This window comes from Dicentrarchus labrax, unplaced genomic scaffold, assembly GCF_905237075.1.
Source record: "Dicentrarchus labrax unplaced genomic scaffold, dlabrax2021, whole genome shotgun sequence".
In the NCBI taxonomy this organism is placed as follows: domain Eukaryota; kingdom Metazoa; phylum Chordata; class Actinopteri; family Moronidae; genus Dicentrarchus; species Dicentrarchus labrax.
Window position 1 is genome coordinate 8,287,329 of NW_026136714.1, and position 18,348 is coordinate 8,305,676.

At 40.8% G+C, this 18,348-nt stretch overlaps 1 protein-coding gene across 1 annotated transcript; it reads right to left on the reverse strand.

Moving 5' to 3' along the window:
* Nucleotides 1-1,726: 1,726 nt before the first annotated feature.
* Nucleotides 1,727-17,552, reverse strand: LOC127375547 (glutamine--fructose-6-phosphate aminotransferase [isomerizing] 1). Its single transcript, XM_051421496.1, has 19 exons — nucleotides 17,434-17,552; nucleotides 15,307-15,414; nucleotides 14,720-14,827; nucleotides 14,469-14,594; nucleotides 14,281-14,339; nucleotides 14,057-14,191; nucleotides 13,906-13,967; nucleotides 13,743-13,822; nucleotides 13,548-13,656; nucleotides 13,254-13,417; nucleotides 11,161-11,256; nucleotides 10,285-10,382; nucleotides 9,939-10,059; nucleotides 9,392-9,549; nucleotides 6,806-6,920; nucleotides 6,236-6,363; nucleotides 5,684-5,851; nucleotides 4,811-4,972; nucleotides 1,727-3,810 (listed from the first exon to the last, which is right to left on the reverse strand). The coding sequence occupies exons 1-19, from the start codon at nucleotides 17,438-17,440 to the stop codon at nucleotides 3,766-3,768; spliced, it is 2,049 nt and encodes a 682-aa protein (XP_051277456.1). The 5' UTR covers nucleotides 17,441-17,552; the 3' UTR covers nucleotides 1,727-3,765.
* Between the last annotated feature and the right edge of the window lie 796 nt (nucleotides 17,553-18,348).

Consider the following 18,348-nt stretch of genomic DNA (forward strand, 5'->3'; position numbering starts at 1 on the left):
CATATAATACTGAGATCTCTATAGACCCACACAGGACAATCTATTCATTTCAACAGCATTTTGTATATCCACAGAAATACAAAATATCTTGAATTAAAAGTGTCTTGAGCTAAAAAGAAGTTTGCCTTCATGATAAAACTATTTAGAAAGACCTGCCAGTAACACTGGGACAGACTGATACCACAGGTTTACTGGACAAAATGCGTCGAAAATAAGGAAGAAACACAACACATTTCTCCTCTCACAGGCCATTCTGACACATTGGCTCGTTATGGGATGAAAAGCACAGGTGTAGTTCGTAACATTAAAATGTCTGTGAACTGGAGCCATTGTTAGGGTTATTTGTTACACCTATTTCCCTCTTCCTGTGACCAGTGAAAATATCAAGAATCACTTCACTATAGGTCATAATCAGTGTTGTTTTTACTCAAAAAATTTATTTTATTACTCATTATTCTTTTAAAAGTAATATAATTACTTTTCTTATTACTCCCTGCCAACAGTAATACATTACACTACTAGTCATATTACTTTTCTGCTACTCCCCATAACATTGGTGATTGTGTCCCTCCCCCAAAATTCCAACAAACAAAATCCAGTTTTGTTTGTTAAAATCAAAGTAATGGAGTATTTCCAGCTCATGAAGCGTTCCCATCTTCCAAACTAGTTTCCTCCACAATTACAAAAAAAAATCCAAGGTTGTGATTGCATTGTTGGATTTCAAATCAGAAGAGCATGACAACAAAAGCAAGGTTGCAACTAATGATTTTTTGGAGGAGTAACTAATATTATTACTGAAATGTATTAGTAACAAGTTACACTACTAGTTACTGTGGAAATTTAATATTATTACTGTAATATCTTTACTAGTAATAAGTTACTGCCCAACAGTGCTCAAGATTTAATTGGCAAAACAAATCAATTAAGGTCACAGTGGAGACAGCACCTGCTAATAGTTACTCAATCCCAATAAAGCAGCTGTGGTTGATTTGGACACAGTGGTGAAGGACTTGGCTGCTGCACAGAGGAGTTTACCTGAAAAGCTGCAGATGATGCTCTTTCTAAAAGAAAATCTACCCACTGCCGTTGGAGAATGGAGACAGCCTTTGTACAAAGCTTATGCTGTCTTCTGTAATAACTCTGCAGCTGCCCTTGAAGCCATCGTTGTGGTTAGTCAGTGCAATGAAATCCTTCTGAGAATTGCCCTTGCTTTCACCAACAGTTTAGCTTTCTACCTTTCAGCCATGCTGAGGCTGAATGCATTCCTCAGGATAGCACTGGCAGGTGTGCTCTTCTCACGAGAGGAGCTGGACCCACATGGACACTCGAGCTGCTCCACCTGGCATTCATCACAGACCTCCAGAAACAACAGCTGCTGTCCTGTGTGCTGTGGAGGAGGGAGAACTGCGAGGTGGTTGAAGCCGGTGCTGCATGCTGTGCCTGCTCTCTGCCGGTGTTCACTGTCTGTTTGTGTGACCCTCACCCATGTGGCATTATCAGCCCTGTCGACTCTGTGCAGTGACTTCAGACCCAGTGTTTCCACCATTATGACTGTATGTGGATGCATTAGATCACTGCTGTCCACCTTGCAGACCGTGACCGTTTACTCTTCACAGGTACTCGGAATCATTTGGGATCTTTCGTCACTCATAAGCAGCCCCTGAATGCCTCCTGTGACTTAACTCTTTGTATATAATGTACAGAAAACATGAAACTAACCAAAAAATGTTTTGTAAACTTTTAATATCATTCCAAATGTAAGTCTATGACTGGATTTTTATTATATTTTAATAAAATAATTGTGAAATATTTGCTGACTTATCTAATCAAGCACAATATTTGGCATCATTGTCAGAATGTGTGGAACAAGCATGTAGGCCCTGAACTGCACCTTTTCATCAAATGAGCTCTGACACTTAAAAAGGGAAGTACTTGACACTTTATTGCATCAGTTCCACTAATAAATAGTGCCCCCCCCACTCCCTCAGTAACCCAACAGATGTTACAAGGACTCAGTGCAGCTTCCTTTGTAAATGCCTCTAGTCCAAAAAAAATCTAAATCTGCTCATGTGGGTAACAAAAGTACCTGTAACAACAAAGTCCAGTTTTTAAACCCATTCACTGCCTAAGGAAAAGAAATGCAAAAAATTGACTTAAGGCTTGATTGCAAAAGCAAGATAAATAGCTTTTAAACCTAAAATATGTGATGGAATTTAAAAAACAAACAAACAAGCAGCTCCTATTTCTTCACTACACAACTGGGTGTGTACAACATCTCCCTTTCCTTGGCTTTTGGAGCAGACAATTGGGATCTCATACACACAGCTGGCATCTGACGTTCTAAATAAACATCTACAGTCCGACATACTGCCATAAAACTGTATATACCCTCTTTAGGCCTCAAAAAAAATGTTCATAGCACAGAATCTACCAGCATCAGTACGTGTTTGGCTACAAAAACAATATAGGATGAACATATAAAATATGTTTTGGTTTACAACTGCCAAAGCCATTGTAGAGATTTTTGGTTTGACAGGACATTTCAAATGACAGTAACATTCACATTTTAATTCAGAGAGTGACTTCAATAATATAAAATTTTTTTTTTTTTTTTTAAAGAAATAGAAAATAAATGTAACAAGAGAAAGACTATTTTGCTTCAAATGGTCCCAATATTGCAGAAGTCGTGGTGGCCAGGCGCGGGCTGGCAACTGGGTACAGCTTCTACTTGAGGTTAGTAACTATCTCACATAAATTACTTCAGTTTCTAGTGTAAATATAACTGGAGGCCTCAAAGCAGCAATAAGGTCCCCCCCTTTTGAGCAACGAGGCAACAGATATTAACAAAAGAACACAAAATTGTGCACAAATAGCTTTAGAAGCAAATAAGCAGAAACAGTGTATGGTAACATAGGCATATTCTCATTGAGACCAGAGTTTGAAATCCAAAACAATAGGTCTATACCGTAACAAGCTTTTGTAACCTACTCAAGAATATTTTTACACAGTAGTGTATTCACAGGCTTTTTTCTGTGATCTACAAGTGATGCTGCTCCTGCTGTAAGTTGTGTCCTCAGAGGAAAGTCAAAGAGAGAATCTGAGTCAAATTTGGCACAGTGTGCTGCAATTATAAAGCGCTGACCTGTGGCTTGGAATGATTTAAGACTGTCATTTACTTCAACTGTGGAGTAAAGACACTTCAAATGATTAGCTGCCAAAGAAAAATATCCCAACTAAACTACAAATCATTGCACAGAAGAAAAAAAGAGCCAGTAAGGTCTATAAAAGCTAACTTCTGTCAGTCAACAGCTTTAACGTCAGCTCCGAGAAGCTCCCAGCGAGACTAATCGGCACAAATATACACGGAGGGCTTACTCACAAGTTGAGCACAAATGTGAATGAACCCAAACGGTCAACGTCAGTCGCTACAGCTTCACAGACCCAGAGTACTGAAGATATGTCAGTGCCAGCCCAGACCTTGCCACCAAAACAACTCCTCTAATAATAATAATAATAATACTAAAACTACTAACAATATGACAATGATGCCAAAGGTTTCTGAGAAAATAGACAGTGAGATACAGATAATATGCAACAGTGAGATACACAACTGTTGAGTACAAGATTGCATTAAAAAGAGCCGTGACACATAAACGGGACATTGTCTTCTCTTGGTTTCTGCATACAGACGCTCCCTCGCCGTCTTTGTGTGTGTTTGAATGTGTGTCTGCCAGGCTTTTGTTGTTAGCTGATGAATGGTGCGGTTCACTCCACTGTCACAGACTTGGCCAGGTTTCTTGGACAGTCCACCTGTATTCAAACAGAAGAGGTCATTTACTGCAAACAGCCATAAAAATGGAGAAAGTACTACAGGGCTTCTGCGCTCAACTTAATGCGAGAGACAACCTATCAAAAACAATTTAACCAAAATCATAACAAGAACTTTCATGTACGAGCCAGTGATACAGCAGCAAAGCCACGGTAAGAATGCTTCTCATCACTCAGACTTCAGATACTTGGACATACTTTAAATAAAAAGAAATGAGTGTGGGCGGGCTGTGCACATAAATGTTTGCTTCTCTGTCAGAACAGCAGCGCAATTTGGCTCGGCCGTGAATAGTTATGGACTTAAAAGAGCTAACCGGCCTGTGCTGTCAGGACATCTCTCTGAAGTGAAGCAGCATCAACAGTGGCTATATTTACACACTGTACTTTGAGTTACGCTTATTTCTTTGACATCTTGCAAAGCTAGGGAAGTAAACAAAGGTAAAACAGCGAGTTTAAAATTCTGTTTAAATAATAATCTAAAAATAAAGAAAGATACAATAAAATCAATAACACTAATAATGGTGATCGTTCTTTGTCTGCGGCCTGAATCTGTGCACAGATTGAGGTGTGTACATGTAACTGTAACCCTCACCATCACCTTCACCACACTGTTCTCAAATAAGGGAGTTTACATGCTTCCACTCAAAATAAAGAGAGTCAGAAACACTATGATTACCACATATAAACACTGAATGTTTACTTCTGGCACTGGCGTCTTCACAGCAGTCAAGGGATGCACAGTCAGATAGTCAGAGACACAGAGCTTAGTGCAAAAACACAACTTCACTATATCAACTCAGATTCTCTTATTATCACTATTTTCAAAATTGAACAGCCAGTGTAAACACTGGCATATTGTTGACTGCGGAAGCAAATGGTGAGATATTCTACTGTACTTTTGTTGCTTCAGTGACAGATGAGGTAATAAATCTCATCTGGCAAAACGGTCAGTTACCGCCGAGCTTGAGGGCACAGCACTTACGTCGTAACCTCGGAGGACAGCCAGGTGGAAGGACAGCAGCTGCAGCGGGATGACGCTCAGGACGCCCTGCAGGCAGTCCACACAGCGAGGCACTTTGATGTTGCGGCTAGAGTTCTTGATGGTCTCATAATCGTCTTTGTCACAGATCACAATGGGGCGGCCCTGTAAATCAAACAAAGCAAATCATCCATCAGCGTGATCCTAAACCTGGATACGAGTCACAAAAAGCTAAATCTGAAAAATACCTGCTTTTTTCCCCCCCTCACTTTCTCAGTTGATTTTCACACCTCTTAAACCCACATCTGCTGCAGATTAACTACACTTAACAACAGCGATGATGTCACGCTGCCCAGCCCCTCCCTTGAATTTATTGAGGTGAAGGATCAGCGGTGTGGAACAGACAGGACTATGAAAATGAACCTAACATGCAAAATGTGCTGCGGTCATCAAATGTTCAGGGATCTGATTTGAACTTCAGATGTTCTGGTTCATAGTTAGCGCACTAATAATAATAATCTGATAAGTTTGGGGGGGGGGGGAGAATAAATATCACAACAAGACTGACCAAGTTTCCACAGGTCTCAACAGGTTAAATTTAAAATTTTAAGACCTTTAAGAAAAAACCTATTTCATGTCCATACTGGCAAAAAAGTACAAAGGATGTGAAGGAAATCGGTGTTGGTTCTATGTTGGTTTCATTTTGTAGTTGATACAGCATTCTCAATACAATTAAAACCATATTAAACCAAAATCAGATGGATTTTAGAGATTTTGTATGACACCAGGATATCCTCTCTCTTTGTATCAATTAAACGTCTGTCTGTCTGTCTGTCTATCTGTGTGTATGTATATATATATATGTGTGTGTCTTACCTGGCGGGCTACAACTTGCTGCAGGGCGTTCTGGCATTTTGTGTAGGTGTGGTCTCTCATGATGATCATGATGACTGGCATGAGTTTGTCCACCAGGGCCAGTGGGCCGTGTTTCAGCTCTCCAGCCAGGATGCCCTCTGAATGCATGTACGTGATTTCCTTGATTTTCTATACAGGATTAAAAACACCCACAGGTTGAGAAGTTTATCTTGTAGTCATTATGGTTTACATCTCAGGCCCTCAGTGTAGTAACACTAGTTAAGTCACTAAGACTTAAATTTACTTAGTACTTTATTGTTCAAAAGGAGGAATGAGCAATATAGTCAGACACAATTATCTATAATATAGCTCACTGCAGAAATTCACCCTTTTTAGTTTTTCAGAGTAAGTTAAAAAAAAATAAATAAATAAATAAAAAAAAAAGTATTAGTTTTGTAAAGCCCTCCAGAGACACATGGCCTATTGCTGATATATAAAGTAAGAGCAGTTTTCATAGCGCACACATCAGATGAAGGTCAACAGGTGGTTAAAAATATGGTTGTAATTGCTCACCAGTGCTCCTTCCAGGCAGGTAGCATAATGATAGCCTCTGCCCATGATCAGTACACTCTTCTGCTGGTACAACTCTGTCGCCAGCTTCTGGATCTCATCATCCAAACTGAGGACCTCCTTAATCAGATCTAACACACGGTACAGAAAAAAAAAATAAAATATGATTTGAGGATTTTTTTGAAAAGTGGGAGCAACAACTTAATAGTAGCATAATCTAGAGTAAAATACTGTGTCAAGATGCTGCTGCTGTCACATGGACTCAGACCAATGTTGGGCAGGGAGCGGCAGAGTGGCCAGACATTTCTCATTAATTTACAATTAGGGACATACCATCATATGCTTTAGATCTAGAGAAGCATGCAAGGGCCTACAGCCTTTTGTAGTCTTCCCTCTTTCTCTTACTTTTTAGCTTCCTCTTTCAAGAGGATTGTCTGAACAAACTACAAAAATGTAACAGGCTTAAGGTGTACTCGATCTTTGCTCTGACACCGGGTTTTACATCCCTATATATTTTAATTGCACTTATTAGGATTTCTCTGGCTAAACCAGAATACTGGTGGCTTGATTTACCTGGAAGAACTCTCAGGCCCTGGATTATCTCACGGCGCCTGGGCTGCATGGAGATCCTGTCATCGCACATCAGGAGTGCAAACATGATCAGGGCCACAAACTGGCTGGTGTAGGCCTGAAGAGCACAGAGTCAGAAAGACAAAGTTTGTGTGTTATTAATGTTAGCACTGTATTCAGAGGTGCGGCTTGTCACATTTGATCGTTTTTCTTATCCACTGATTTATAAGAGATGTCCGATGACGCATAAATGTAGAAACGGTCACAAAACATCACAATATTGCTTGTTGTGACCTGGTAAGTAAAGGTAATGTAGTTTTTCTGTTTTGCTGCAACCAGCAACCAGATCCTGACTTGAGCCTCTATTTCAGGAGGGTTATGAGTCTGTGCCTCTTGTCTCTCTGTTTTGATAGTGAACTCCAGCTAATAATCTGCACCAGATGAGAAATGAGAGGTGGGTTTTAGAACTCGTCAAACAGAATAAGGATGCATGCAGACGAGCTTAGTCAAGCTAGCACTGATCATCATGGAAGACATTAGGAAACACACACAACATCACCTCAGAAAGCACGCTCTCTGATCACTCTGGAAATGTCACAGCTGAAAACCCCAGCACATCTGAGACTCGATGCCTGCCGTCATCACCGCCCACTCCCCTCTCAGTTCCTTCATCTCCGAGCACGTTTGGAGGCCTTCCATGCCCATTTGGGAAATGTAATCAGTGCTAGGGTGAAGCCAAGTCATTTCACGGGACCCTCCAGACTCAGAAATGCCAGTGTCTTGGGCCAAGATTATAACTGTAAAACCTTTACACAGTTTCCTCCCCCCCCCCCCCCCGACAGCACGCTAACCACAATCCCTCAGAACTCTGACAGTCTGTGCTGTCGGGTCAGATGTGGAAACGTATTTAATCCACATAGTAAACTGTGGTGTTTTTCTGTGTTCATGTCACCAACCTTTTAGGGTTTTTCATGCAGAACATGGCAACTGTTAGCCTGCAAAGATGACCATGCTTACATATAGCTGAAACATGAAAGGATTTCTCTCACACACAGACTAGAAAACAAACTTTGGAACCCTGTAAATTCCCAATGGATACTCTTAGGTAATTCTTAAAGACAGCCTTCTTCCATTCTCTGTCAGCTGCCAGAAGGATTTGCCTTTTGATAGCATCAAAGTATTTTGTCTCAACTCAACTTCCATAAATCTTGAATAAGATCAGACGAATTGGAAAAACCTATTTTTTTTCCCGCCACAAATTAGCCTGAAACAGAGAAAGTAGATGAATTTGAAGTTATTTAGAAGTTGGGTGCAATACATGTTCTCCAGTGATTTGATGAGCTAGGTTGTGCAGCATTTGGTCGAGCTGGGTGTGGGGATGTGGCCCAGCCAGCCAAGCAGTAAATGATGGCGTCTTTGAGGCGTGCTCTGGGGCTTTGAAGCAGCGCAAGAGTCGCTGAGCCAAGCCCAAGGGCCGGGCCAGGGAGGGACCTGCTCCATTCTCTCCCGCTCCCTCCTCGCTAGCTGGGGCTCCACCACGTCCCTGCTCTGCTCTGAGTCCAAACTGGCAAATCCTTTTGGTTTCAAAAAGGAGTTGGGGGAGAAGTTACAGAAAAACCCAAGGATCCTAGCTTTACATGAGTTGAGATGAGAATATCAGGCTTCTTCATCTCCCCATGGGATCAGATTGGAGGAAAATGTCAGCTTCCAATAGGCGGGGCCAGACTCACAATGGAGTTTTCATCTGGGTTTAATTCAGTATCGGTGGGCGTCGAGTTCATTTATGAGATGATGCAACAAATTGATGTACAGTTTCTTCAAGCTCAGTATATAAAAAAAAAAAAAAAAAAAAAAAAGGTCAGTTCAACCAAAATATGATATAAAACATTAAAAGACAATTCTCATGGTAACGCATAAAAATGTAATATAAATATACAAATAATTTTTCCTCGACCGAGTTCAGTGGGGCTTGGTCAGTTAGCAGGACCTGGCAAAAGTATAAATATATAAATCTCTGCTGGCTGTTTACATCCATTTGAATTGTTACCAACTGGTCTGTCTTGTCCAAAAGTACTGGCAAATGTACGTTAATTAAAAGTAGGGCTGCAACTAACGATTATTTTCCTAGCGTCTTAGTCTATTAAATGTCTATAGAATATTTTAAAAATGTCCATCACAATTTTTAAGAACTATGGTGATGTCTTCAAAGGCGCTTTTTTCTCTGACCAACCGTTCAAAAGCCAAAGATATTCAATTGAATTTTTGGCATTTTTACATTAAAAACTGACTTAAACAAGTAACTGACTAAAATCAAATAAACTTATTATTTGAGTTCTAATTAAAAGAGAGTCTGGATTATTAGGAGCATTACACAGCAACAGTCTGGGAGGAGGATAATAAGTTTAATTGCATTTTGTGTGCCCTAACCCTTCATCTGAAAAAAAGGCATGTTTGTAGATGTAGAAAGTCTAGGTATTTTTCCCCTGACAGAGAAACCATTCACATGTGTACTATTTCAGTCACATGAGACCCTTTGTGAAAAATGTGGTACGTGGTAAAAACATTATGGTGCTTCAAGTCCAGACTCACCTTGGTGCTGGCTACTCCGATCTCAGGCCCGGCATTGATGTGGACTCCGCAGTCGGTCTCCCTTGAGATGGAGCTGCCCACCGTGTTGGTGATGCCAACAGTCAGAGCTCCTCTCTCTTTACAGTAGCGCAGGGCCATGAGGCTGTCAGCAGTCTCCCCTGGAGGATTGGCAGGAATGGAAAAACATAACAGTTTGTGCAATTTAACAGTTCTGACAATAAAATTATGCTGATTTATTAGTTTGTTAGGAAATAGTTTTTGCGCCACACAGGCCTCTGATTTGAAACAGCGTCATAGTAAAACCACCACAGAAATCTCACATGTTGCAAAAAATAAATCACCACCCAAAAAAAGCCACACACATTCAGAAAACTACAGCAGAGCAGTATAGATACACAAACCTGATGACTTAACAATTTGCTAAGACTTAAGCTGAGCACCAGAGAAGATAAATTAGGAAGAACCAGAGTGTCTCCCAGGGATGGAAAGTGGAGGACAAATGGGGAATGTGCACTCATTCAAGTCCAAATGGCACTGGCCTCCCTACCTGACTGGCTGATAAAGAAGCAGACGTCGTCTCGGAATACGGGAGTGTTCCTGTCCAAAAAGTCGCTGGCCAGCTCCACCATGACAGGCAGCTCGGTCAGCTCCTCCAGGACCTGGCGGGTCTGGGAAAAGAAACAGAGCACTGCTCAGCATCATTCTGTTAAAACAAGCCAGTCGGGCTCAGAGCAGAGAAGGTGCCAGCAAACAAAGCTCACACCTGTGTCCACAAAACAGACATTACATTTCACACTAGTCTGACGGATTCAGTGTGGATGGCAATGCAGACATGTTTCCATTAGGTGCATCTACACCAAAAAAGAAAAGGCATTTGGTTAGTGGCTACTCACCGCCACCCCGGCGTGGTAGCTGGTGCCGCAGGCAATAAGGATAAGTCGCCGACACCTCTGGATCTCTTTGATGTGGTCCTTCAGTCCACCCAGGATCACTGAAAAGCAAACCGAACAGCTAATCCATCATTCTGCCCCGTTATTTTCCACCTCATTAAAAAAAGACCACAAAGAGCCCATGAGAGCGCTGCGAAAAAATGTTTTAACAAAACTCTCTAGTTTTACATATTTTGCTTTTTCTTTTTTTACATGAATGTAGCTCAGTTAAAGTCCCCTTCCACTCAAAAATGATTTCTTCTTGTTCCTACAGATGGATTTTTGACCTTCACTGTGCAGAATGATGTATGGGCTGAGTTTGACACTTAGAAGGATGTTAACACATTCATCTGCTGAAAGTGGAAAGTTTCTCTGATCTGATTTTAAGGGGGGGGCATACGTGTATGATATGTGACATCATAAGTAGTTTGGCAGTCAGTCCTGGTCCAGTATGCAAGTGCTTATGCTTATACAAGTGTGATGTAGAAATTTGAAGCCACCAGTGCACATACACTGAGAATAGACTTTACAGTGAACTAGGAGACAGTAGAAGAAAACATCAGAAATAAACTACAAATTACAATATTTTTAAATGGAGATAGGAGTATATACTTTTTGTGGAAAAAAATATATATCAGCCACACTTTATTGTTCCTAGCAGACTATTTGTGTATATGTCTTAAAACATTTCAGGGAATTTTCAAATCTAGTCAAGCACAATGAGCCCCCCACCACCACCACCACCAATTTTAGTTTGGGTAGAAACTAAGATTATTATGACATTCAGGGAGTATGCAGGGAGTATTTCCACTGAGAAAACGAATCAGACCTCACTCTAACCTGTGTTGTTGTCGAAGTTGATTCTCCCCCTCATGGTGTTGACCACAGACTCGGGCTGCTCAAAGATCTCCTTCTGCATGAAGGAGCTGTAGTTGCCTGAGGTGGGAGGATCAGAAATAAGAGGAACATTTCCAACACTAGTTAAAAAAAAAAAAAAAACACCACAGAGATGGACTTTTTATAAAGTGTAAGTCCACATGAGGCCCTCTGAAAAGGGTCTTGTTGACACACATTAAGTACCTGAAAATGCAAACCACAGCCTCCTGGAGGAGCAAGAAAAGTCTTAAAAACGTTTTACTCATAATTAGGCTTTCCTGGAAATGTAGGGAGTTACGGTCTTTTTGTTGCTTTATTAACTCAGAGCCACAAGGTAGGTCAACCCTTGCATGGAGGAAAAACAAACATGAGACATCAAGGAGATAGTGTTTTTCCATCAATAATAAACTGTGACAGTGAAATATGCAAGCTTTTGTCAGCCTCCCTCTGACAACAATTTGGGTCATGCGAATTAGGTTATTCAGCAGAAAGGCTCCAGAAATTGAAAGGAGGAGAGAGGCTGAGTAATGACAGGACCACAAAGGAATGTAGAGACCAGCCAAAGTCAGTTTACCTCTGCCCTCTGCTGGACAACTGAGGAAGAGTCAGTGGAGAACAAAATAAAAGCAATTCAGACTTATAATGAATTAAAGTTATTGCTTTTTTAAATAAGTTACCTAACTTAATGACATAGCAGCAGGTTAATGCAAACAATTTTCTAACCTGATAACCATTTGCTGGTTGTAGCTTCTCAGAAAAGAGGATTTGCTGCTTGTTTGTAATATTTTTTTGGCTCAGATAAAACATGCAATTTAAAAAGACACTGGGCTCTGGGAAGTTGGGATAGATGATTTTCCCTGTTTTTTCCACTAACATATTTGGCCAATTAATCAATAATGGAAATGGTGAAATGCAGCCCTAGTCCCTTAAGGGGTAGTCTGACATTTTGGGAAATATGTTTATTCGCTTTCTTGACAAGAGTTAAAATACATCCACACTACTATGTTTAACTTTTAAAAATACATGCGTTTCGCTACGTTTACGCCAAGATAAGATTGACACCTTGTTCATGTCTGCAGGGTAAATATGAAGCCAACTGCCTGTTAGCTTAGCACAAATACCAGAAACTGAAATGACTAAAATCAACAATTCACTGTTTTATTACTGTTATGTGCAAGACTATTTCTTGGCTGGAACTAGTAACTAACTTCCTCATTTTCTTCCTCACTTCTCATGTAGTATGAGATTTGAGACATGAGAATTTATTTTGTCATCTAACCCTCAACAATAAATAATTTAAAAAGGACCAGTGTAGGATTTAGAGGCATCTAGCAGTAAGATTACAGATTTCAACCAATGCAAACCCTTTGACTCAACCAAGCATGACAGAGAAACTAACATGGCTGGATGGTGGTTCAACATGGTGGCTTATGCAGTAGAGGACCCTCTCCCCAAGTAGATAAAAACAGTTCTTTTTCAAGTTAATGAAAGCACAATTCTTATTTTCAGGTGATTATACACTAAGAAAAAAAGATTATATTCAATTTCTGCCAATAGATCCTCCTAAATTTTACACACTGGATCTTTAAGCACTTCCCAAAATACAGAACAATTCCTCTAATTTGTGGAAGTCCACTCAACAATTTCTACACCGTTCATCTGATGTAACTGTACACTTTAACCTACTTAACTTAATTGTTTAAGTGCTAAGTACAAAACTAAAAATGACAAATGTTTCAGTGTCCTACTACAAGCTGACTGCACTACATATAAAAGTAACAAAGAGGGAAGGTGAGGGTTATAAAGTTCTGCAACTCAGGGGTCATTTTAATGGCAGTGGCTTCGGGGGGGGGAACTGATCTAGCAGGGTTGTAACTATCTGGATGATAACAATGATGGCCTAAGGGCTGGATGTTAAAAGCCAGTTCAGCAGCCAGTCTCTCATTAAGACTTACACAATAATAACAGGGTTCAGGACAAAATTACAAGGCAGTGCGGCCAGAGGAAATGAATGATGGGGAGAAAATGAACAGAACAAAGGTCGACCTTCCACTCACCCTTCATGATCTGCTGTAGTTCCATCTGCAGGGTCTGGATGGCGCGGGCTGGATAGTCTCCGGCCCTACGCTTTATCCTGTGGATGGACAGCCGGCCTTCCATCACGGCAGCGACATCGTCGTCCTCCAGGAAGATCACACGGTTTGTGTGCTCGATCACAGCACTGTCGTGATAAAAGGGATGGGCCAAAAACATCAAACATTTGATTTACACTCCACAGAGACGAATGGAACTGGGGAGCAAGAATGTTTGGACACTGTAAAAAGATGGAAAAAATACAGGTATCTGCTTACCTTGCATCAGAGGCAAAGTAGTACTCCACAGCTTTCTCGTCCACAGGGAACAGGCAGGTGTCCTGGTCAGCCCTGGGTAGGGCACTGCAGCCTTTCTTGTCTTTACCGGCTGAGAACAAAGAGAAACTAGGCCTCAGTCTGACTTATGCAATCACATGTGGAAAAATTAGACTAAAAACAGAAGTTTGAACTTACAGGACCGGTAGAGCACAGGAATATGATCTGTGGACAGCTTGTGATCACTTCTCACTCCCATCAGCAGGGGACTTCCCCTCCTGCACAGGAACATTTGTATGAGCCATCAACACCTTAATCTGCAATAACTAACTTCAGTCTGACAGCATCAGTGGGAGTGTACCTTGTGCCGACTGCCTCTCCGGGATAGTGGACACTCTTGAAGACCAGGGCAAAAGCTCCCTCCTGACAGGTGAAAGAACAAACACATCAGACATGCTGTTTCATCTGCTGATCACTTCCAAGTGCAGCTGTGTGCACGAGCAGGTCCTTACCAGCTGCTGGGTCACCCGTTCCACCAGTGTGGCAAAATTGATGTCATCACTCTCCCGGTTGTCATACATGTACTTCACCAGCTTGGCGATGGTCTCTGTGTCAGTCTCTGACTCAAACTCATAGCCTTTGCTCTCCTGTGGAGATGGAGAGAGAGAATTAGTCCTGCCTCCTGTCACTGTGAAGAAAAGGCATCTAGAATAGCTTATGAAAGATATTTGCTCACCAAGAATTTCCTCAGGTCTTTGTAGTTGGTGATAATTCCATTGTGAATGACAATGAACTCTGCATAGCAGAAAGATGATCACAAAAAACCTTTAATATATCAAAGGAATGACTGAGCTGTTGTGGAATACAAGATAAAATATTTAGCTATGTGAGGCCAGTTAACCTTCCACCTTAAACACAACTGACCATTTGTCTTGTCAGATCTATGTGGATGGCTGTTAACCGGGCTTGGTACACCGTGGGTGGCCCAGCGGGTGTGAGCAATGCCGAGGTGAACATCAAACTCCACATCCAGGTCAATATCCTGCTGTTCTAAAAGGTCGGACAAACAAAACACAGATAATATTAAGTATCCCAGCTGTAGCACAGTTTACAGGATGACAAATCAAGGCTCCATGACTGATTCTTGTCATGTGAACAACTTCCTCTCAGCTTACTATGGATCTCCTCATCAAGAGCCTTCACTTTTCCACGTTGCTTGATCAGTTGGATAGACTTGGCATTTGACTCCCAGTCTTTGCCATTGCCAGCATCAATACCGACACCTGATGAAAGAAAAAGAAATATCGTAAGAATTAATGCAATGTTTTTTGGTCTAATAACTACAACTATATATATATATATATATATATATATATATATATATTTTATCGTTATATAGCTGCTGCTACACTTAACTAACGCATGAAAAAAACTCAAAAGAACTGCGCGGAATGCAAATAGCATAAAGTAAATTAGCTCCATCAGTGGTGCAGTAACTATAAGCCACCAACATGATAATGGCTGTTCAATAACCCACAGTGAACATCAGTCTTGCTGTGACCATAATAATAGGTAAGTAATAAGTTTGACTGATAAAAAACATTTTTAAGCTGCAATAACGTTATACTGGACACACTGTAAATATTATTAACAACTTGGTTGCATTATCAGAATAATTATGGAGCAAGCACACACTGAAGGAAAGAGGCCTTGATAAAATAGAGTGTGTCTTGGTGATATGAGCCTTTTCCATGTCTCTCACCAGCTGAGTCGTAGCCTCTATACTCCAGACGTTGCAGGCCTTTGAGGAGGATCTCAAGGATCTCACGGCGAGTCCTTGGCACATGATAGTTGAGATAGGCAAAGATTCCTGTGGAGAAGGACAAAATGTCGTGATTTAGTGCTGTGTCTGCTTAGAAATGCAGCTGCAAGCGCAGATTGATTGAAATGTCCGCTAGACTGGTACATCCAGCTGACTCTCAGTGCTTAATGCCATTTGCAGCTGTACAGCCCTAGTATCGCCCAAGTGAGTTTGTACCATTGCATGTGGATTTAAGAAACAAAAATGACTCGGGCTGGGTGATATGGCTGAAAATAATAAATATGAATATTTTAAAAGGCACAATTTATATCATGACAAATGTGTGCAAAATCACAGAAAATAATCGGTTTTATACAGCAGACAAAACTCTTCACACAATATTTTTTAATCACTTTGTTCAGCTTTTGATTAAAAATTAGCTTGGATTCGTTAAAGTCCACCAGTAGTCGATATAGAGATAATGTTTCTACACTAAAGACGAGAGTTAATATGTCAAGATGGCTGCTGAAACCACGAATGCTGTAATGTGATTCTAAGTAGGACAAGCCTTACTTAGTGACGTCAGCCTGCACTATTTAAGATTACATGTCAAAACTCTATGGTGGGTAAAGCCTGAGAAGCCAGTTTTACCGGAGAGGTTACTGCACAATGAAAAGCAGATGATGTTTTTTGTCTCTGCAGTACGACCTGTTTGGGGACAATTAAGTGTATCTAACCATGTGGTGTTTTCCAAGCTGATATCTCTGCCTAGAGTGGGAAGGGGAAAGAAGTAACACAAGAAATCCCATTCAAGATGTTTTGGTTTCTGTCCAGGATACTTAACTATATACATAACTATGACTCCAAACTATCTTGGCAAGAATCTACATATAATTTTACGATGTTTACACTGCCACTGTAAATCAGACTGAGATAGAAAACTGACCCGAAGGCTGTTACGGTACAATATTATGCCGACATAAATCAAGACATAAGCATCCAATTGGCAAATTTCAGCAATAATCATGAAGGCATCCACAGCCAGTCCAATTTTTACCCAGCGAGTAACTCACACTGACAGCGGCGTCACCTTAATTGGCCAGAGGGGAGGCATGAAACACAGCCCTGTTAGAGAGCTAAACACTGACAGATAAATGTAAATGTAGAGCCAGAGGGCTGCCTGGTTCAACAGAGCATCCATTCAGAAGAGCAGGTGATCGAGAGGGGCAGCAAGGAGCAAATAGCCCCACCTTTGCAGAAGAAACGTGTTTAACAAGACTAAAAAATTAAATGAACCAGAACAAATTGACACCTTTGTGGACAGAAAAGAGACATCTGTGACAGTAGATATCAACAGTGAAGCATTTATTTTAGCATCCTTTCATATCTGGTCTGAACTCAAGATTGTAGGTGACAGTGATGGGAGACAGAGAGGCGCCAGCTATCAGTCAGTGTGTGTGAGAAGACAGACAATACGAGACATGGACAGATAAAAAGCATCTCTACTACATTTCCCAATTCCCCACATTTTCCAGGTACTTTCTCAATAAAAGTTTAACCCCACTGCCCGGAAGACAGCGTGTTAACTTACATCCCCTCAATGGGCACTGCTACTCTTTCATTTTCAGACAGTATACGGAAGACACAATGGCAATATTGACTCAACAAAACAAACAAACAAACAAAACAATGGTTTAAATGGAAAGTTACGCGATGTACGTAATGTGACCGCAAACCACGTAAAAACTGTGTGTCGTTAGCAGGACGTCACGTTAACGTTAGCTACAGATGTCGCGTTGCTGTTGGTCACTCTTAACTTCATATCACACAGAAAGCGTAACCAGTAAAGACGAAAACACTGGTTGTTTTACATTCAGACAGCTAACAGCACCAACAGCACCGGCGGAAAAAAAAAAAAATAATAATCATGTTCGCTCATTTTAAGCTAGCCACCTCGAGCTAATTTCAACTGCACCTTTAGCCTGAGCTAACGACGCTAGCAGTGTTTCACATTTTAATTTAATGAGCTCAGTTCCGATAAATGAGGAATAATCTGAACAATATAAACGTATAAACGCCCGTACTCACCACACATGTCTACAGTTTAGTTTCCAGTTACAGCTACTGGTGAAGCTGCTGGGAACGGCTGTCGGTTGAGCTTCGCCCACTCTCATTTCACTGAATGAGAGCCAACCGCCTTCTTCCATGGCGCCGTCTGATTGGTCGAGCGGCCCGTCAATCAGGTTGCACCCACCGACGTAGGCACTCCTGACGTGGCAGCAGGATCAGGATGCAGATCCGTGGGCAGGGACCCGCGACCGAGACCCTCCCGCTGCGAGTCAACATCAGCGCATAACGAGAGGCCTGTGCCCTCTGCCAGCTGCAAATGGATGTAAAAAAATAAAAAATAATCTGAGAGGACAATGTGGATTATTGTTTAGATGAGTAATTATTTGTCAATAGAAAGGTCAAATGACGAATGCGCTGTAAAGCCTCCAGTAGATGGTAGCCAGGAAATTAGAAATACTACTGATTGTAAGGTTCTCCAGCACAACCCACACACCTTTCTGAAAGTAAGTCACCAAAACGCTGTAACATGTGTATTTGTTGTGTTTAAAATATCCCAGCTCTTCACTTTTCACTGATTAAATGTGATTTTATAAATAGTATGTCAAAGCCATGTCTGTGCTGCCAGGTATGTGACACTGGTGGAGAATAATATTTGGTTTTAATAAAATTAATTTGATCACACTTAACGTTTGTCGAATTGAAAAATCAGAATCAGCCTTGAAAAAACATTTAATTTATCCTCCTTATGTCAAATTAACATAAATATTAACATACGTGATCCTAGTTACTTTAGTTTTTTTGCCCTACTTTAGTAAGGCAAAAAATATGACTATTAGTATTTGGCAAAAGTATTACTACATGTAAAATGACAAAAAAAAAAAGACAAGAAAAAAGTGAAATAGTATGACTAAACTAGCAACTGTAATCTTTTAT